The following is a 22881-nucleotide window of genomic DNA, read 5'->3' as shown; positions in this document are numbered from 1 at the left end:
GGCATCATGGTTTGGGGCTGCTTTGCTGCCTCAGGCCCTGGACAGATTACTGTCATCGGTGGAAAAATGAATTCCAAAGTTTATCAAGACATTTTGCAGGAAAACTTAAGACCATCTGTCCGCCAACTGAAGCTTAACAGAGGATGGACGATGCAACAGGACAACGACCCAAAGCATAGAAGTAAATCAACAACACAATGGCTTCAACAGAAGAAAATATGCCTTCTGGAGTGGCCCAGTCCTGACCTCAACCCGATTGAGATGCTGTGGCATGACCTCAAGAGAGCAATTCACACCAGACATCCCAAGAATATTGCTGAATTGAAACACTTTTTTAAAGAGGAATGGTCCAAAATTTCTCCTGACCGTTGTGCAGGTCTGATCTGCAACTATAGGAAACGTTTGGTTGAGGTTATTGCTGCCAAAGGAGAGTCAACCAGTTATTAAACCCAAAGGTTCACATACTTTTTCCACAATGTACTACGAATGTTTACATGATGTGTTCAATAAAAACATGAAAACATATAATGTTTGTGTGGTATTAGTTTAAGCAGACTGTGTTTCTCTATTGTTGTGACTTAGATGAAGATCAGAACACATTTTATGACCAATTTATGAAGAAATCCAAGTAAGCTCAAAGGCTTTACATACTTTTTCTTTCAACTGTATACTGAAAAATAAAAGTCTATTTGTTAATTTGCATTGTTCAGCATTCAACAGATAACAGATGTAACATTGCATAATGAATTTTCTTTAAAACTAATAATGTGTTGTGTGTTGATTCACATGCAGTCATAAAGTTTAATTCTCACAGAAGCACAGCCTAAAACACACACAAGCATGCAAATCTAGTTTTATAATAGCTGCAGTGTGTCACTGCAGGAAAATGTTGTTTTGTTTTTTGCTTTTGAAGGTTAAGTATTGAGTTAATACTTAATCCTGGCACGCTGTTAACATTTAAACAAATTTCATATCACCAATGATGAATAATGAAGCGGAACAGAATCTGATATACAGACAAGCAGCCAAGCAAAGTTCCTCTGTCTCACAGTCATGATGTCTTAGTGTGTTTAGGCATGGGCCGGTATAAGATTCTGGCGGTATGATAACCTTTAGCAAAAATACCACGGTTTCACGGTGTTACGGTTTTGCCATTGCAACACTAAAATGTGTTATTTTTTAAATGCCAGGTAAAAATAAAGCCTTTAAATTATAATATGCTTTCAAAAAATATATAATATTTTTTTAATGTATATTAATATTAAATGTAAACATCAAATCAATCACATGACTTAATGATTTAATGAATTTTGTATAAACACAGCTCATACCTTGGAGACGGTATCACAGAATATTTCAGTGGTTTTGAAACCTTGACTGTTTAAAACCTCGGTATACCTTGAAGCCGGTAATCGGCCCATGCCTAAGTGTGTTTGTGGGAAGTTTGATGTAAGACATTGCCAGATGACTTCCCCACTAAGTTAGTGTGTTTGGAAAGTTGAATTTGCATGAATGGACCAAACTGGCCATTGAGGATTTTAGAGTTTGTTACCAACAGAGCAAACAGTATATTCTAAAAAATGTCACCAGTTTGTGCAAAAAAGCCCACAAGTTCTCTCACGCAAGGAAAAGCATAAAATGTTTAATGGTCTCTCTGGTCTCTTAAGGTTATTTTCTCCTGGGGTTGCAATATTTCACTGCCCCATGTTGACTGTCAGGTCTACATTCTTTACAGGCTTCACAACGAGGAAAGCTGTCTGTATGACGAACTGAGATGCAAAAGCCGCTAAATGCCATTTCCGTCAAAAATGTGTTGATGATATCCAAATGCTCTTTGGACGTATTATATGTTCATCAAATAGCTTCCCTTCAAATCCTTTTAAAGGGGTCCTTGATAATGATTTCACTTTTTAACTTCAGTTATTGTGTAATGTTGCTGTTTGAACATAAGCAACATCTGCAAAGTTACAACACTCAAAGTTCAATGCTAAGGGACATATTTTCTATAAAGGGCACATATTTAATTGCTAAAACACAACGTTATTTTGTGTATTTGGTATAACACAATGTGTTGGCGTGGTTTATGGTTCAAAAAACACATTTCTACATACTGTACATTTTTGTAGCTCCAGATTTCACTCTGTTCCTGAAACGCATGGATTTGAAAAGCTCTGTGTCCCTGATTGGCCAGCTAATCTGTACGTTGTGATTGGTCTGAATGCCTCTGATGTCTGCCGGAAATGTGATGCTCCTTACCATGTTTGAAAGATTCGGTCACAATGAAATGCTAAACAGGAGTTAACTTACAAGCTCCAAGCGGGAGGAATTATGATAATGTCGGTCTTGTCTACATCACCAATCCCAGGAAGTAAACTGTTGCCTACAATCTGTGTGTTTGTTGTAGTCCAAAAAAAGAGATTTACGCTGGAGACGATAACTTGCGTCAACGTTTACTTTGGGGTTTGTACCTTTTGCATATTGTAACATGTACTAATACACACCAAAGGAAATGTAAAATCGTGAATCGGATAATTGGTGCTCTAATAAAATACGACGGCTGTATGGACTACACAATCAGAAACCCTGCCCCCGGGAAAACGTAATATAGGGGTTGAGGCCATCTTGGGCTGTTTCATGTTGTAGCTAGGATCTAAACAAAGGATAACACAGTTTGATGCTGCTAGCCAGTAACCCAAATGCTAATTCACTTATCCGACAAATGCCTGCAATCTTCTTTTTAATGCCACCAGCAAACTTTAAATGTTGGTGTTTGTGTGATTGATGTAAATTATTTTTTGATTAAGGCTTTTAATGTAGTGTTTACTCAGGCACGTTAAACATGGTTTTGTGTTTTGGTTGGCCAGTGTGGTATTTGGCTACAGTAGTTCTATAAAGATAAAACTAACAGTGCTATACAGTAAGTAGCAATAACTGTAGATCCGCAGTGTTAGCAGAATCCACTATACATTGACTTTTCAGCAAATTCCTCTAAGTACTCCCTAATGTGTGGTTTAGATTCTGACTCATCTGGGGTGGTTTTTGCAAAAAAAAGCTTGCATGTACTTAAAAGGTTTTGCAGCGAAAGTTAAATTTGTGAAATGACTAGAGTGACATTTGTAAAAAAAAGCTGGTTTCGGCAACATCCCTCTACTTCCCAGGTATATGATGACAATATTCAGAATTTCTGACTAACCTCCACCTACAGGAATACATCAAACAAGGCTGTGACCTTGTTGCGCTTCCACGGAGAAGAGGAAAAGTTGCATTAGTAGTGTTTTTGTCGCCATGCCATCTGCTGTTATTTTCATTTACAAGAATACATGTCAGATGCACTAAAAGGGTTTGCATCTGAACTTCACAATTGTTGATGTAGTTTTTTTTTAAAGGAAAATTATAATGACATCACCATAACACGCCATTCTGAGAAGACAAGCAAGTCTTAAATTCCTCTTCCTTTCCTCTTATTCGGCTCAGAATGTTGGTCAAGATAAATGTTTTTTAAAGTCGCGGCAAATAAGGAATGTGTAACATTTTGTGAATGACAGGCATTTAAATCTGCCTATCTGTGTAATGTTTTTGTGTTGGCCTGACTGAAGTTAAGATCACACAGGGCGTGCGATGTCAGTGATTTACTGTGAAACATCATTGACGTGGGAGAAAAGAAAGCTCATGTTGACGTCCCTACCGTACGTCCAGTGGCAGATTATTTTAATTGGCTTTTGTGCACGAACCTGTAAATTTCCCTCACAGCATTTACGGCAAATCAGAAGTGCACTTACGTCTGAACCATGTTGAGTCATAGAGTAATAAAGCTTTTTATAATACATCACTGTCCTCACTGTCAATTTCCCAAACGCTTGGTGAAGGCCTAGAGAGCTGCGTGTTTCTACAAGCATTAGCAGGAATTTTAGAGATATTCAGATCTGAATTAGCCTGGTTAAAACCAGACCATTCTCAGTAGTAACACATTTCCAAAGGGGCGTTACCAAGGACCATATAATAATCATGTGGAAAGAATATTTCATGGTATTGTTTTTAGGAACTTTTTACATTTTTAACAAGATTAGGTAAAAATTTTGAATTTATGATTTTTAAATCCTGACAATACTACGTTTTAAATGGTTTGAAAATTGAACAAGGCCTTTTCTGGTCAGAACAGAGGTATTTTTATTGCGTGTCCTGTTTAAAAGATGAAGTAGTACCAGATACAGGTAGAGAAATAAAAGCGTCGTATTAATTTTGCACATTTCTGTTTAAAGATGTAGCTTAGGTTTCACACATACATCTTTATAGATATGACACTCGTTAACACCTTAGGTATCTAAACCACAGTTTCAGTTCCTAAGAATATCATGGCCTATAGCAGCTAATTCTGAAGTCTGTATGTTCATTACAAGCCATGATGTATTTATTTAGTCTATATATCCGCCTAACACTATGTGAAGTCTAATGTGGTCAGATAAACAGCAGCTGTATTAAGCTTCTTGTACTGTTCAAAATATAAGCACTTACTGCTCAAAAGTTACTGTTTTGCTTAAAATATCAGTTAAACAAGGAACATTTTAATAATCGTACTTGTTGCACTGTTTTATATTTTGCATGCAGCTGTTTTATCTGAGCATGTAAATGAGAGTAAAAATAGTACCCTCTTTAGTTCCTTAAATATAATTTAATTTCACATTGCAAATATTCCGAATCTTTTACTGTGCGTCTTAATAATAAAACCATGCGTTTCAACTTTTCACCCAGTGACTGCGAAAGCGTCCAAAACCCACACGAACTCGAGGCCTGAAAGAAATGAAAGCTGATTGTAGACGAAAGGTCAACTAGCATCAAGAGGAAACAATAAAGCATTCATTTTTAAGGTCATGAGATGTCACCGCACCCTCAACATCAGTGTCGTGACATGACGCTCAGATCTGTGTTTCGTTGAAGACCGTTTTAAGACAAAGAAGAGATCAGTGGCATACAATACAGAACAAAAGCTGAACTTGCTGTGGGTGTCTTCAAACATCTTTAGCACCTTTTTTTGATTTTAGTCTTGTGAAGTTTTAGTGAACTGAACTGAACTGAATTAATCTAAGCTAAACTAGATTAGGTCCAGACAGACTTCTTGGGGGGTTTTGAGGGCACAGTTCATATGACATCAACCAGCTATTTGCTCTGAACAATGCCAACCACATTCACACAGAAATACAGACAGACTTTACCAAATGAGGGTTCACCTCAAGTCTGAAAAAAACCACTCCGACAATTCACGTCTAATTATATAAATCGAAAGCGTATGCATGAAGTCACTTTGCTATGAAGAATGGACAGGAAGTCCTTACTGTAAGTTCTTTACATGGTTTAAAATTAGGCTTCTTGTAATTTTGGAGGAGATGCGCTTTATTCCTCTGTGTATGCGTGGGATGATTTTGATTTTAAGTTTAGATTTACAATAAAATACAAGTGAAATGGTTGGTATGACTGTTAATTGAAGATTTTGGGCTTGGGTAGCTGCTACAGAAAAGCAATGCTGAAAGCAACCCCGGTATTTTTAGGTTTCCACTCTTTTGATGATGTATATCATCAGCATCTCTGCTTTGTGACCATGATACAAAAATTCCGCTTTATGCCGGGCTTACACAATGCAAGTGAGTTTGTATGAATATCATAAGAGTGCAGTGATACACAAGAATTTATGAAATAAGAAGACGACAACAAACAAACTAGTTTGGTTCATAAGTCAGGTGCATGAGCTTGGCCCTTACAAAAATAACCATGGTTTTACTACAGTAACAATAGTTTACTATAATGTGTTAAATGTTTACTTTAACATGTTTTGTTAAGTTGAAGATAGTTTGAAAGACTTTAGGTTAAGGGCTCAGCACACCAAAAAAAGGGACTTATTGGATGTGTGATGCACAATAAAAATTGAAAATGTGATCGTGCAAGATAATAGAAAAGTAGATGTACAAAGTGTACTCTACAGTAGGCTTTATTAAAAATTTATTCTGTGGTTTGCACCTTCTTACTTCAGACAGATCACCAGATCAGCTTGTTAAACCACTCACACATGAATTCACGCCAACAGCTCGCTCACATCAAGCATCCTGTCTGTGAAAAAGTCTGCTATGTCTGTCTGCTAAAATCAAAAAAAAGAGATTAGGAGCATCAACGTTTGATTTTAACCATTCAGGCAGCTATGATTTTGACGTGACCTTATGCAATCAATGTTAAATAAATTTATGTTTATTCCCTTTAGGATGATTTTATAAATCTAAAAAATACTTCACCTCGGTTTTCATAATCAGGGTCACAATCATGTTTTGCATGTGTCTAGACTTATTTTACATTAAAAGAGATCAGCATGTTGTAAATCATGTCATTGTAGATCTATTTAAATCATTCACCACACTAATCTAGTTTAAAAAATCATGTGTGCATGGGACAAAATCACTAATGGATGTTTTTCCAGTACTTCAATGAATGCCATGACAAATTTAGGCCATTCAGGGTGTAAATACTTAAAGAGCTATTCCTAACAAAGTGGTCACAGAATGTGGTTGCATGTTACATTTTTTTAGACCCAGATAGCGGTTTTGTTTGTTTTATAAACAATTCCTTTCAACCTAAGCTCCAATGACTTATTTTCATACAAACACATCTGCCTGCGCTGTTCTTTATAGTGGGAACTGTTGTTGTTTTTGTTAATAATAAGCACTCAATGTTGCTGTTGTGGTTTGACTGCCATCTGCTGTTATTCATTATTGCCTTTCTTTTTTACTGCAGTTACATGTTTTAGAGCAGGGGTTTTCAAAACTGTCCTGGGGGACCCCTAGTACTGCACATGTATTTGCATGTCTCCCTCATTAGACACACCTGATTTAATTCCTTACATTTATATAGCGCTTTTATCAGTACTCAAATCGCTTTACATATGAACGGGGGAATCTCCTCAACCACCACCAATGTGCAGCACCCACCTGGATGGTGGGCTCATTAAAAGAGACCTGAACTGGGGCCTTTCTCAATACCAAGTACGCCAGGGGTCGGCATTCCTGGTCCAGGAGGGCCACTATCCTGCAAAGTTAAGCTCCAACTTTAATCAAACACACCTGAATGTAATTTCCAAACCATATTGAAGCCTTTGATTGTGATTTTCAGGTGTGTTCGATTAGGGTCGGAGCTAAACTTGGCAGGACAGTTGCCCTCCGGGACCAGGAATGCCCACCCCTAAAGTATGCCAAGTTCAGACTTGCGTCCTTCATAGTTAGAACTTGCAAGTTCAGACTCAGAAGAATAAACTCCCGAGGATGGGAGCACGCGAGTACGATTATATTGCAAATGAAACGGCAGAGTTCTTGAGGTCGTCATTCAGTCTAACCAATATTACCATCCCATGCCGATCAACTGAAACTCGCATATCCAAAAGTCGTCTGAGTAAATTTTAATAAAGGTGCTATCTTTACTAGCTGACCATAGATTTGAAGTTTATTCATCTATATACTCAAATAAAACCGCTTTTAAAGCTACATTTTATGACGCTAAAAGAGTAATATTTTAAATATTGTAAATGTTTTAAGCTCCATTGCTGTTGAACTGAAATGCATTCTGGGAAACTTGGCTGTCATAATTCCACAGAAGTTCACCATCTGTGCATCATCGATAAAATGGGCAGATCAAGAACACATCTGGGGATGTTATGTGAAGTTGGATTTGGAACAGTACTTGGGTCGCAACTGATGGCGTTTCACAAGTCAAGAACAGACAAGAACGCATATTAAGAAACGGCCTGGGTGTGTAAGGTGACCGAATGAGGTGTGTCACTGAAGGGAAACATACAAAATGTTCAGTACTAGAGGCTTTCCAGGACATGTTTGAAAACCTCTGTTTTTGTTTATAATGCATACGTGCTTAAAACAGCAGTAGTTTGACTTTAAGTCAAGTCTGACACCTGTCATAATATTTTACATGATTAAGTGTCAATAGGAAAATCGCACGTCAATAATGCCACAGTGTATGAATTTGACATTTGCAGTCACAGTTATGGTACATTAGAGTCATGATTGATAAAAGTAATGAAAGAGTTGCTTTCATGTGACCCTGCCTGTGAAATCCAAAGGTTAAGACCATCAAATTTTGATTTTACTCACTGATTTCACATTGATTTCTATCATTATTATGACCTTACCCAGTCAATATAAAATTTGTACAAAATGTTCTTTACATTGATTATGTAGCATGAGTCTGTAGAAAAACAGTAAATCATAAATAAAATACTGTATCTTGGTGGTTTTCACAGGCATGGTGACATCATTTGCATGCATTTGTTTAATAAAAGTTTATTATTTGTGCTGTGTCACAGGTAGTCCGGGTCGTTCTCTCGCTGTCTTTACAAGCCCTGATGTTTCCAACAGCACCACACTGTTGCTTAGCAACGATGAAGGCACCTTATTCGTCGGAGCGCGAGATGCTGTGATGTCCATAGATGTCAGTCAAACTGGTACTATGACAATGAAGGAGAAGGTGAATGCAATTTATTTATTATCAGATTATTGAGAGAATTCTCATTTCATTATAACATTATTCACAATGCAGAATATGACCCCAGTTTTTTGTTTCTACTCAAACTTCTAGATCGACTGGTCACCCCCGAATTCAGATCTAAAGGCCTGTTCAATGAAAGGCAACCAGGAGGTTAGTGAACGTGATAGAGATTGAGTCTTAAAAGGTGGAATCAGTGGCCGGTTGCATAAAACTTTAAAACTAATCTTAAAAGTTAGTCATGAATTTTTTTCTTCAAGACTGATCATAACTGTTTTAAGTATGTTACCTAGAAAGGTAGATTGGTCTGATTTAAATCCATATAAGAAGACTGATTAGCCCTAACTAATTGCTAGTTAGTCAGAATCATTCTTAAGACGCATTCTTAATGTCACGGCTATGTTTATGCAACCGGCCACTTGTTTAGAAACATGATTCACGTGTATCTAAAAGTGTAACCAGCTGTTTTGTTTCTCAGTACTGGCTATGTAATAATTATCATTTCACGCCTCAAATGTAAAAATATAATTCACGTACCATGCAAACATTTCAGGTTGCGAGAAGATGAAAATAAAACTGAATGTGGTGTACAGTGATAGTAACATTGGCTTGTTCACCACAGGCCGATTGTCACAACTTCGTGAGGGTTTTGCAAGTGCTGAACTCCACACACATGTACGCCTGTGGAACGTTTGCCTTCAATCCTCGCTGCATCTACATCGTAAGAAACACTTATCTCACTTTCATTTTTTACAGGATTTTTTTTATCATGTTGTCCAAATCTACATGACTTTATCCTGTAGAATAGTGTTGGGCGATATGCCTCATAGTCAGCCTGTGAGATCACTGATACACAATAGTATCGGGGTATGGAAAAATAGTTTACTTATTTATTCGTTGTTAATTTTTTACTCATTTATGAATAAAGATATAATAAATGATAGTATTGTCTACTGTGGATAGCAGGTACAAGAATCTTTTTTGCAAGAATCTGATCACCATTACCTTTCATAGTTTTGTAAAGGGGACATTTTAGTCTGTATGTATGTTCATCATAAAGTTATCATATGACTCAAATTATCAAGAAATATAACACAGGAAGCAGCAGACATAATTTTACCGTCTAGGTTAACTATAGACCTGATATAGTCCGGCTATGAGTAACCCACTTCTAGCCAAATAAACTTGTATTGCCAAAATAACTTGCAAGATTCCATCATGTAAGCAAAATTAACAATTATTACAAGGTATTTGGTTTCATTTATTTATGCTTTATTTAGTGCCGGGCAAAGATTAATCGCAATTAATCTCATACAAAATAAAAGTTATTATGTATAAATACGCACACATTCATGTATGTATTTAAGAAACATTTACATGTGTATATATTTGTATTAATATTTGTATATATTTTATATATATTTATTTATATGTTGTATAAATGAAAAAAAATTTGAAATGAATATAGGTATGTGTGTGTGTGGTTAAATATACATAATAATTATACACAGTACACACACATATATTATGCAAATCACTTTTATTTTGTATGCGATTAATCTTGGCCCAACACTAATTTTATTTCATTTATTTTTGTGCAATGATTCGACATCTTTTAAATTTTCACTGACAACCCAAATTTTGCCTTGTTTAAAGGAATATTCCATTTTCTTAAAAGAAAAATCCAGATAATTTACTCACCACCATGTCATCCAAAATGTTGATGTCTTTCTTTGTTCAGGCGAGAAGAAATTATGTTTTTTGAGGAAATTTTTCTCATTTTAATGGACTTTAATGGACACCAACACTTAACACTTAACTCAACACTTAACAGTTTTTTTCAACGGAGTTTCAAAGGACTATAAACAATCCCAAACGAGGCATAAGGGTCTTATCTAGCGAAACGATTGTCATTATTGACAAGAAAAATAAAAAATATGCACTTTTAAACCACAACTTTTCGTCTAGGTCCGGTCCAGCGCAACCTAACGTAAATGTGTAGTGACGTAGGGAGGTCACGTGTTACATATATAAAAACGCACATTTGCGGAACATTTTAAACAATAAACTGACACAAAGACATTAATTAGTATCAGTTGACATACAACAACGTAGGAACGGTCCTCTTTCAACACACTTGTAAACACTGCGGCAGAGTTTCGCGTTCGTCTTCTGTGACCTCTTGACGTCATGACGTATTGCGTGGGGTCACGCTGGCGCATCACGACCGGATCTAGACGAGAAGTTGTGCTTAAAAAGTGTATATTTGTTATTTTTATTGTCAAAAATGACAATCGTTTTGCTAGATAAGACCCTTATGCCTCGTTTGGGATTGTTTATAGTCCTTTGAAACTCCGTTGAAAAAACTGTTAAGTGTTGAGTTAAGTATTAATTGTTTGGTGTCTATTAAAGTCCATTAAAATGAGAAAAATCCTGCAATGTTTTCCTCAAAAAACATAATTTCTTCTCGACTGATCAAAGAAAGACATCAACATTTTGGATGACATGGTGGTGGGTATATTACCTGGATTTTTCTTTTAAGAAAATTGACTATTCCTTTAAGCCTAGATGTCTAGGCTGTCTTAGTAGTTGGACGACTATTAGAGGCCTTATTAGCGCCAAATTGCTTAAAATATGGCATATCTAGTACTTTATGGTGTTTTATGTTAAAGAGACAGCAAATGTGTTGGAGTGACTAAAGGATGAGTAAACAATAATTTTAAATTTTTGAGTAAATAATCCTATGGCTCTTAACAGATAGGGATATTACATAAGCTTTTTGTGAGACCTTTTGGTCTTCAGTTTTTTATCACATGCTTTATAGCTATTTACTTTTAAAAAGATATTTATACTTCAGTTTCCTCCCACAGTCCAAAAACATGCAAGTAAGGGAAACTGGAGATGCCAAATTGACCCTCCCCTAACCTGTGTATGGATCAACTGGTTCTCGCAATGAATATAGTTGTAGATGCTGAAATGGCGTAAAGAAATAAATAAAGAAAAAATATTTATTTTTTGTCTTGCTTAGATGCTTTTATGGTAAATGCTTTTCAAATGGAAGCATGTATTTGTGTCTTTCACACCTGTTGATCATTCTGTAATGCTGTCATGCTACTAAGTAGTCAATACTGTTTCCATACTTTGTGCTTTCCTGATTGAAAGAGGAAGAGAGGATCTCTGTGTGTTCATGTATCAGGAAGCATTTGCATGCCAAAAATGTCTTTGCATAAATTTAAAAAATTATTTAGTTTGGCACATAAATCCAGTCAGCCTGGTCTGTGTATACTGACACACCATAATATGCTAACAGTGCGTTTCATGTGTTGTGTGTTCTCGCCACATACAGATTTCAAAGACATTCTCGGTGGCTACAGGCCCCAGCAATAAGCCAGAAGAAGGCAGAGGCCGCTGTCCGTACGACCCTTACCAGAGGAACACAGCCATCGCTGTGGGTAAGAATCCATCCATAGTCTGTCAACGACATGTTATGCTTGTTCAGAAGAAATCACTGCATATAAGAGAAGGAAAGGTTCCTCTCAGGGGAGGGAAAGAAACAGACGCTCTAGAAAATCTTCTTGTAACTAAGTCCTACTTTTGATCTGCTTATTTTTGGATGGACAGCACGTGACTTCAGACCCCTTCACTTCAGCTTTGACTCATCTTTAGTCAGCTCAGTTGCATCTGTGAAGTGAAATTTGCCATTTCTGTATAAAACTGATTGCTTATCAAAAATGTCATAATTTGGCTTGATTTACACAAAGGTGACATTTAACAAGAACGTTCATGCAGTTTTTTATTTTATACAATGAAAGCGTATAGGGAAGTATGGTTGGGTAGTAGATCAAGTTTTGGTATAATATAGATCAAGTTTTGGTATAATATATTGGTATTTTTTCCCAGTGGGATACAGAATGACTCAAATGCTGTTTATATCGGTATATGATATGACTTCTTTGCAACTGTTGGAAACCTTTTTTTTTAGCAAAGACCCAGAGATTTCCTCAAGCTGTAGTCTTTATTGCAAAAGTGATTTTCAAATCAGAGCGCTACAGTCACCAAATCTGACTTAAAGTATTCATGCATTACATTTAAAGCCATTTGAGGGGGCAGTCCCTTCAGATAAAAACAATGCCTACAGATTACGATATAAGCATGAAAGGTTACAGTCAGGCAAGAAATGGCAGCTGTAAACACATCACAGATCACCCCCATTGAGCATGTAAACATCATAGTCTCACTGAGACCATTTCTTTTTCATAAAGATAAAGAAAGATTCACACCTTTGTTTTAGGATTCACCTTAAGATGAGCTAGGAATTTGCGGTAAAAACCTAAGCTAATTTTATTTGTATATTTTAAAGCAACTGCACACTAGTCAAGAAAGTTGACATAAATTGTAAATTCAAGTTGATTAAACTTTAAAAATTAAGTGCAACAAGGATTTTTTTTTCAGTGTAGGGAAGGATATAAAAAACACTATGAAAGTAGTTTGTAGATAACCTAGTGTAAGTTTTCTGAAGCCACCTACTAGATTTATATGAGGAACAATCCAATTAGACCGGTTAATACCAGCATGTGTAAGTAAATTGTTTTCACTTAGCATGGTAAAGATTAAATGTGAGATCCTTGGTGTTACAGAGCAAAAGGGATTTTTAATTGTTCATCATATTTTGTCATGTTGAAAATCACAGAAAGACTAAAGCTGTCTTATCAATTTTTAGATCAATGAGCCTAAACATTAAGTAATGGGTTTCAAGGTCATGAATCTAGCTTACAGGTACTGGCACTGCAATTATAAATGCTAGTAAAAATTGTTGCCGTTTTATTTGTACGTAATTAATCTTACCATAATATTTTCTTGGTATGTTTCAGATGGGGAACTGTATACAGGAACTGTGGCAGATTACAGAGGCATTCGACCGGTCATCTCACGACACTTGAGTGAAGGAAGCCATGTTGATCTGAAACTAGATGATACACCTGGGTGGCTGGAAGGCAAGAAATCAGTATTAATATAGTATTTACTCCTCAATAGCTGAGTTTCCATGCACATTTTAAAGTTTTGCATGAGAAACGAGTAATGGAAACATCAAATTTTGAATAAAAATTTCCAAAAAAAGTTTTACGCTCACTTGAGGTGGTGTTATACAAAAAAGTGTAAATGCAAATAATGCAAGGGAAAAAGCATTTGTCAAATAAATTGAATTGAATCACTGACCATCTAGCTGTTTCCGCTGTCGTTGTCTTTACCATATATGGTGCTCAACGCTGTCGTAATGCCCTTGCTGCTAATGCCTGCATCAAAAATCCTGCATTCCTTCTTCTGTGCACGGCATTCAGTTTGGCAATTACAAGCTGCACAGCTAGTGCATTTATAACTTGCCCAATTGTAACTAAATGCAGTCCTGTCTCTTATTTTCTGAGCGGTTACCAATACCACCGTCATTACAACTTGTTTTTCTTTCTTTTGTTGAGAATTTTGAAAATATTTGCTTCACGTTTCCATGAAAGCCCAGCTAATGAATCTTTTTTTACTTCCTGCTTTTACTTCAAGCTATTTTTATGTATTTATTTATTGTATTATAACTCTCACTGTAATTATTTTCCAGATCCTACATTCATCAGCTCCACTTATATTCCTAGTGAGGAGAAGGTCTATTTCTTCTTTAGGGAAACTGGAAATGAGTACGATTTTATTGACAAGTTTACAGTGTCTCGCATTGCGCAGGTTTGCACTGTAAGTATTGCTTGTTGATTTCAGCACTTGAGTTTCTTGTATGTGATGCATATATCACTGGACATCCATCAAACTCCGATTCTGAGGTGTTATTGTACATTTAGAGCGATGTGGGTGGACAGCGAACTCTCCAAAAACGCTGGACCACCTTTGCCAAGGCTCAGCTACGTTGTCAAGCTGCCCAAGAGCTGCCGTACAACATCCTGCAGGATATAGTCAGTGTCCCAGCACCAGAGGGCGCCTCTGAGGACGAAACACTTTTCTTTGGCATTTTCGGTTCTCAGTGGTAAGTAGAGAGGTTATTTTAAAAATAAAAAAGTTGTTTTAAAGTTTAAAAGATGTTTAAATCTTGTTTATTTAAATCTTGCCAGGCGGGTGAATGCGGGTCGCTCTGCGATATGTGCTTTCACACTCAGAAACATCAAGGAGGTGTTCGCAGGAAATTACAAGTACTTGAACCGGGACGCTCAGAAGTGGACCACACGCGTGGTACAAGAGAAAATTGCGAACCCTGGAGAGGTCGGTGTCATTTCTGATGCATTTGGTCTGATTAAATTTATCATCAAACGATTTGTCTTTTTTTTGACAAAATATAAAAAACCTAAATTGAACATTTGAGTCATATCTAATAGACAGTGATTGATCTTTGTCAATTCTCCCTAGATTACATTCCAAAAAGCAATATTATTGGTTTACATCCAAGCTTAGGTCCACTTCCAATACAAAACTTCTTACTCTTCTCAACCAATCATTGGTGGTGGTTGAGGAGATTCCCTATTCATATGTAAAGTGCTTTGAGTGCTGCAGAAAAGCACTATATAAATGTAACGAATTATTATTAATTAATGATTATAATCCAATCACTTTCCAGAAGTTAGTCCTCTCAAACTATGCATAGGAAACATCTATGTGATCCAGTTTTACTTTTCCTAAGCAGTTTGTCAGGTTGTGTTACATGACTCCAGTGAAGCTATTCAAATCACCTGTTATATTTACAGTGTGGCCTTCACAACGCATCAGATAACACACTGCGCTTCGTGAAGGAGAACTTCCTGGCTGATGAAAGTGTTCCACCGGCCAATAAGGGCCTGACTTTGGTGTCACCTGATCAGAGCTACCGAAACATTGCAGCTCAGAGAGTCCGTGGAGCCCGCGGCAAAGTGTATACTGTGCTTTATCTGCTAACAGGTAAATATTGATACGTCATGGCCAGCAAAGAAATTGAAGAGTTGACACTACTGAATGCATGCAATAATTCTCTAAAGGTCACTTGATGCGTTGTAGTTTTAATACTGAATGCATGCAATAATTCTCTAAAGGTAAACATAACAGATTGGTGTCACATTTGCAAATTAAGAATGGAAGAATTTACCACTTTTGTTTGTTGTTTGATGCTTGCCAAAGTAAGAAACAGTACCATCTTAACATTGCCTGTCCTTGCCCCCTTTGTAGATTCAGGGTACCTGCACAAAGCTGTGATCCTGGAGAAAGGTGCACACATCATTGAGGAGATCCAAGTGTACCATCAACCTCAGCCAGTGACAAATCTCCTGCTGTCAATCTCACGGGTACATGTCACTTCAGATATCAATACCTAGCTGTACTCGCAGAGCAATCGCTTAGACCAGTCCCGTCATTCTGCTCAACCAATCACAGCACAACTGTTTGTGACTGACTGAATTGTTTTTATTATTTTTTTATTCAGTATGTAACTCAGTTAATTTTGGTAAACAAAGTATACACAAAGACAAAAGCTTGGAAATGGTTAGTTTTTATGACCTGTAACACGTTTTTAGTAATTTGGTGTGCAAACGTATTATTATTTCTATATTATAATGTGTCCAGTGTCATTTTTATTACCCAATAGTGATACAAATGCCCACTTCATGTGTCCGTCAGTATGGTAAGTTTGTGAAATGGTTAACTGTTTTTCTGTCCTGCAGGGGGCAGTGTTGATAGGCTATGCAGAAGGGGTGGTGTCAGTACCTGTGTCCAACTGTTCATACTACTGGAGTTGTGCTGAATGTATTTTAGCCAGAGACCCCTTCTGTGGCTGGGACCCTGCAATGAAAGTCTGCACAGATGCAACCAGTCAACAGTCTGTGTAAGTCTCATTACTATGGCATCAAAGCCAATTTAATTCAGACCTGTAAATATGTGCATCCATAACACTTAATTCAAGATAAAGAAACGAAAAGTGTGTTTTGGGAAATGACAGTGTGCTGTATTTCAGTAATGCTGGATTATTGGTTTGATCCTCTTATGAAAACTGTAAAAAATGTAAACTTGAACTGTAGATGGGTTTTGAATCTTGGATTGTGTCCCTAATATCGTCTCCTTCTGTTCTTTCCAGTGTTCAGGATGTAGAGGGGGGTAATGTTTTCGAGCAGTGTAAATCTGCTACACCCAGGTTACGGGCTGATCTGCCTGTGTCCACCTCAAGTGAGTAAAACTGATGTAAATGTTGTTTCCCATATGTTTAGACATCTATATATGGTAACGATAGTTTCTGTCTATATGGTGTCATTGTATATCATTATTGACTTGGTGTAATGAATTAATTACAACTGAAAATCTTGTTGTTCCTGACTTTAAGTAGTTCACTGAAATATTCTTTTTTGTCCTGCTTAAACATTATATTTAGATCAATAAGTTGTTCAGTACTATTATGTGGCACTTTTAAGGAAATTAGTGTGTTAGTTTTAGGGATGCTCATTTCAGTTCATTTTTCCAACGAAAAGAGCAGCTTGTTAACCGAACATTACAGTTGTTTGTGACCCAATAAAAACAATACAAACCTTTTATTTAATTAGATATTGCAAACAGCGGACCACATCCTCCTTGTGCACGCATCCACAGCTTCCAAACCATACTCAAGCATGGACACACATGCAGTACAAATAATTACTTTACCAGGCCGTCAGGGCAGCACTGATTTGCGTCATTTACAGGCCATTCACAAATTAAGGCTAGAAACGTGGCGAAATGTTTGTAGGCACGTGTCAACACGCACTATGCGTTAACAACATTTTTTTCTTTTAGCATAGTCTTAATCGGTCATAATGTCGTCTTTTCGGTTAACTGGTCAATATGAGCATCCCTACTTGTTTTCATGACGTTGGTGGCCACACTCTAAGAAAGGATGTGTTAATTTTAACACATTGTTTTGTGTTAAACTATTTAACACATTATGTGTTATTTTAACACATTGTGTGTCATTTCGTGTAGAATGTGAGCTTAAATAAATGATATGGACAACACAAGATGTGTTTAAACAACACAAAGTGTGTTATTCCAAAAATAACACAGAGATGTGTTAAGTTAAGGACAACACACTAGATGTGTTGTCTTTAACTAGACACAAGATGTGTTAATTTAACACATTCATTTTAAGAGTGCATTTCGAAAGTATCTAGTAATTTTACACCATAAAACATTGTCATAATGCTGAAATAATCAATAAAAATAGTAATTTCTGTTCGGATAGAACGGTATATTTTTTAAATATTTTTTCAATTACCAAATGCATCCCACATTTATTCTCTATTAAATGCTTAGGCTATACTATAAAATTATGATTTGGGGGCAGTTTCCACTTCATAGTGGTAATGCATACCTTAACATTTTTTATTTTTATTAATTGTTTTTCAAGAACAACCATTTTTATCAGGCTCTTATGTTTAGGTTCAGTAATTTCACTTTAATGGCAATGAAAAGGTTATTAGTCAGTAATTACAATGCCCTTTTATGGATAATTAACAACTTGTAATGTCTTTAGCAGCAAAACTCTCTAAGTGCAGCTTTTTTTGGCAAAATAATCTTCACTTCTAAAAAGCAAATCCACGTCTTTGAACAAGATAGAGTTGCAAAATCGCTAAAGATACAAGTAGAAACTAGGGATGCTCCGATCGATCGGCCGCCGATCAGTATCGGCCGATAATGGCATTAAATGACTCGATCGGTGCTCGCTAAATCTGCCGATCTCATAAACCGATCTTTCTGTTTACTTTTGTCATCAAAAGGATCCTGAATGCGGCTGCAATTAAAGACATTTTTACGTAGCGCGAGCATTTTTACAACCTGTTGCTCATGTGCGACGTGCAGATTTGTATGTCTCTCTTTGCCTTTACAGAGATATGCGTATTTTCTATGAGGACGCGCTCCGGTCAACAGCGCGAGGCGTCTTCACATCCCCATCAAACAGCGTATATACAACACATATCTATCATGGACAATTGCATCCTCATGACAAAAGTTTATTATTTGCATGCGTTTTAAAGTTTTGAGCGTTTAAACTTTTATTTTCCTCAAAGCTGCTTGTCTGCGTTCAGCCGCCGCCCACACAAACAGCAGCCTGTCATCAGTGCACGTGAACAGAGCGATCTCTTAATTAATACAGTAAAGTCTGTGAAGTGTTTTATTTTCAGTACTTTTAGGAGACATAAGCCTTTTTAAAGCCATATTAAATTTCTCTTTGCAGAATATATATTTGTTGTGCTTATTTATTTGAGTCTCTATTAAAACAATAATATACCTAATTACTGCAAGTAATATAACAAAGGCAACATCAGTGGTATTATTTTATTTAGAAAAAATGTAACATTTACAGTCATCAAAGAGCTTGCATATCAGCTTTAAAAAAATCGGAATCGGTATCGGCCGATCACGAAGATTACAAATCGGTGATCGGTATCGACTGCAAAAATCCTGATCGGAGCATCCCTAGTAGAAACATTGCAAAAGATGAAAGTCAGAATGTAAAAATGAAGAAACCACACACTAGGGTGCGCTGTGATCATTTCACTGCCACATTCGGGTTGTATTCAGGTCTAAGTACTTACAGAGGACCCAAGTTTGAATGTGATCCACCGTCGTTTTGCATGCTGTCATTCATCCAATTAAATTTCCATGTACTTAGAGGACTTTGCTAAAAAATGTTTGTGGTAAATGTATATTTTAAATATACATTTACCACATACATTTTTTAGCAAAGTCATCTAAGTAATAATTTAATATTTTTTAATGGCCATATAATAGTATTTGGTTAATATCATTTTTTAATTTTTGACAGAGGTGGCGTTTAATTGCTTTGGCATCTGAGTTCCTCAATTTTAAACCCAGTTTTGTACCTTATTAACTCATTCCCCACCAGCCATTTTTGAAAAGTTGCCCGCCAGCATTTTTTGTGATTTTAATAAAAGTTCACAAAATGCCTTCAAGAAAAATGTTCTTAAAATATATAAACATACAAATATATCAAATAAAAGAACAGACCCTCTGCTTTTAAACAAATAATAAACAAAACAAACAAACTTTCATCCCATCTATATTTTTTCTCTGGTTATAAATGGGTATTTTTCTTCAATGTTTTTTTTTTAAATCTGAAGAAATTGCATTTTTATGAAGGAATTTTGTTAGAGTTCAGATTCAGAACGATTATTAAAATATACAGAGTTTAAAATTAGTAAATAATTTTTTGCCTTCAGTTTTTTTTATAAATTGGGTAAATGCGGTATTACAGATAAACATAAAACCTCATCAGGAACATGTTTTTTATGCAAATGTTTTCTCTTAATTGACGAGATAACTCATCAATGGCGGGGAAAGAGTTAATGAAAAGTGCCATTCAGAGTGTAAGACTGCCTGTTTGTCTGTGTAAGCTGACCTTCAACCCCTGACCCCCTCAACTGTGTGTCCTTCAGGTGAGGTCCTGTCTGTGTCTCTGAACGAGGTGGTGCACCTGCAGTGCCCAGAAGCATCACAACTAGCCAAGCGCTATTGGGAGCGACCGAACAGTCAGCTGTCACCCAAAATCTACATTCAGCTAGACAACGGCAGCCTCAGTTTCGTCGCAACCCCATCCACCCTGGGTCCTTACCAGTGCCAGGCTGAAGAAAACAACTACACCCAAACTCTGGTCATCTATCAGGTTAAACAAAAACGCCACACCACCAACACGCAAGCCGTCCCCACACCATCACATCAGCCAAATATCATCCCGGATGATGAGACGGAAAGCAGATCCTCAGTCTTCACTACCAAATGGACGACACCCAGATGGACCAAGCCTCAGCCTAAACCTGAAAGTCCAGAACCTACGGTCACACAAAACGATACGCCGGTGCTTACCACAAGCAGCAGCAGAAACTTCACTCACTCGTCTGTATCAGAGGAGAAGAAACCACGGGTGATGGTTGAGCCCGGAGGAAATTTTGAGGTGGCTGACAAGCCCACTTACCTGAAGGAGTTGGTGGTGGTTTCTGTCCTGTTAGCTCTGTGCATTAGTGCTTTGCTAACCATCGCGCTGTACAGGTTTCGGTTACCGTGCCCCATCAGGACTGTCCGGCATATGGATGCCGAAAGGGAAGGAAGCGTTACGTCCCAGGAAATAGAATCTCTTCAGGGGCATTTGGAGAAACAAAATGGGCAGTCACAAAATGGCCAGGCACATAACGGTAAATCATCCATCACACTCAGCAACAACATGCTGAACGGATCCAACGGACACTTACCCAACACACCCATCTGAGGGCTTCCCTCACTTCCTTACATTTTAAACTATGCTCTCTTTTCTGAGCCATAATCGGGCTTCTGCTGTGTAAAAACTTGAGCCCTGTAGCCGAACCACTTCAAATGGCACATTGAAACTTCAAACAAAGCTTTGAGCTTCACGACTCAACACGCCGACTGCTCTCTGACCTCTCTGTGAGTGGATACTTATGTTTATTTTTTCAGTTTGTAAATATTGAAGCTGTAAAATTGTGACTGAACTGTTTCCTTTAGTGTATTATGTTTTTGGTCGTATGTCTCTCTTAAACCACTTTTAGGAATATTTTACCCAAAAAATTGTATTCTGTCATTATTTATTCACTACCGTGTCATTCCAGATCTACAGTATGTGCTTTTATTTATTTCTGTGCAACACAGAGGTGAGATTTTTTTGTCCTGCTCTTTGGAAATAGAAATATTACTCCAAAAAAGACAAACAAAAACAAAAGTGCTAGATGTAATTGTTAATTTTTTTTAGAGCTTCTAAAGTCATACAATAGCATTATGTGAAGAAGTATTCAAATTCCAGTTATTTATCAATAAATATTTAATAATAATCTGAAATCACGTCCACTATCAGATTCAATGACATGAGGGTGAGTAAATAATGTACATTTGGGGGTGAACTGTAATTTTAAAGGGATAGTTCACCCATTAATCTAAATTATTTCATTATTCTGTCATTAATCACCCATAAAATTGTTATAAACCTCTATAATGTCTATGTTTTGCTGCACCATTGACTTCTATAGTAGGAAAGAAAGATGCAATGGAAGTCAATGGTGCCCAAATACTGTTTGGTTACAAACATTGCTTAAAATATCTTTATTTGATTTCAGCAGAACAAAAAACAAATGTATAAGTGTGTAACAACTTGAGGGTGAGAAAATCATGACAGATTTTCATTTTTGGGTGGACTATCCCTTTAAGTGAACCGAGCCATAACTTTGGTAAAATGTCATGTTTTTATAGATCACTTGAACTTATTTTTACTTGATCAGTTCTTATTCTTTTATTACAGATTCATACATGGTAAAAACGAAATATCCCTAGCTGTCACTGGGGCTGTATGCTTTCAAAAAGTACATCTTTGCACCTAAAGAGGTACATCATATTGGTACCAAATCTATACATATGTGTACCTAAATTGTACATATTAGGACCTTAAAGGTACTGCCCCAGTTACAGCTAGGGACTATTTTTTTCTGACATCTGTTTGTGATACAGGCGATGAATGTGAATGATATGTTTGTAAGAGGCTGCATAACTAAAATCAAAGGTACTAAAGTTTCTGTTACTAGTTGCTATATCGACATCAAACTTTCTTAGTCACTGCCTTTTGTTCTGTATTCTTTTTAAATCCCACATTTTGAAAGATACATTTGTTTGACTTTTAATGTATTGCATTTTATCATATTTGTACCGATGCAAAAATTAAGGTTTTAAAAAAAGATTTTATTTAATTGCTGTACATTTTGTGTTTGTGTATGTATGGGTACTGTTGGTTTTGTTGAAATGTTTTTATATTGTTTATAGATAAATATAAATATACCAATTATAGAAACAAAACTCAAAAGTATTATTTTGGTACTGTGGACATGATAAAGAAGCCACTTTGCTGTTATTAGGGTTGATTGCAATCAATATCCTCCTATAGTGGAGCTGAATGAATTCAGTCGTATGGATTTTTTTCTTCAACAGCTTGTGAATGTGTTATGGAATGGTACTGGAGAAATCATTTCAATTGTGATATTGCCAAATTTGAGTTTTGTAAAACAAATGAAGAAAATGTCTGTTTTAATGGTTCAGAGAATAATTACACTTTTTTTCTCGAATAACTAGTTAATATGTGAACCACTGTTTTTTAATATTTTGTTTATTTTTATAATAAGCTTAAAGGCTTTAAAATGTTTTAAAAAATAAAAGATGTGGATTTAATCATTTTTACTGAACAAGTTTTCTTAAAGGTTATGGTTGTTCAATGAGACCGTTTGCAGTTATTGACGCTAGGGGGCACCAAAGGACGCAAATCCAAGACGATATTGAGTTTAGTAGGCATGAACAGAT

The 22881-nt window shown here is 36.5% G+C and overlaps 1 protein-coding gene across 3 annotated transcripts in view; it reads left to right on the top strand.

Moving 5' to 3' along the window:
- Positions 1–22753, top strand: part of sema4ab (sema domain, immunoglobulin domain (Ig), transmembrane domain (TM) and short cytoplasmic domain, (semaphorin) 4Ab) — a 56339-nt gene extending 33586 nt beyond the window's left edge. For all 3 annotated transcript variants that reach the window (XM_055219506.2, XM_055219507.2, XM_055219508.2), the window contains exons 3-15: positions 8351–8511; positions 8623–8682; positions 9152–9250; positions 11876–11981; positions 13401–13523; positions 14138–14265; positions 14370–14551; positions 14637–14784; positions 15264–15453; positions 15718–15833; positions 16209–16369; positions 16619–16707; positions 19968–22753. In XM_055219506.2, the coding sequence (XP_055075481.2) occupies positions 8351–8511; positions 8623–8682; positions 9152–9250; positions 11876–11981; positions 13401–13523; positions 14138–14265; positions 14370–14551; positions 14637–14784; positions 15264–15453; positions 15718–15833; positions 16209–16369; positions 16619–16707; positions 19968–20794 (2390 nt within the window). In that variant the 3' untranslated portion in view covers positions 20795–22753. The remainder of the gene's footprint in view (positions 1–8350; positions 8512–8622; positions 8683–9151; positions 9251–11875; positions 11982–13400; positions 13524–14137; positions 14266–14369; positions 14552–14636; positions 14785–15263; positions 15454–15717; positions 15834–16208; positions 16370–16618; positions 16708–19967) is intronic.
- The last annotated feature ends 128 nt before the right edge of the window (positions 22754–22881 follow it).

Source organism: Misgurnus anguillicaudatus, chromosome 20, assembly GCF_027580225.2.
Source record: "Misgurnus anguillicaudatus chromosome 20, ASM2758022v2, whole genome shotgun sequence".
In the NCBI taxonomy this organism is placed as follows: Eukaryota; Metazoa; Chordata; class Actinopteri; order Cypriniformes; family Cobitidae; genus Misgurnus; species Misgurnus anguillicaudatus.
This window is presented reverse-complemented; position numbering and strand designations above follow the sequence as displayed.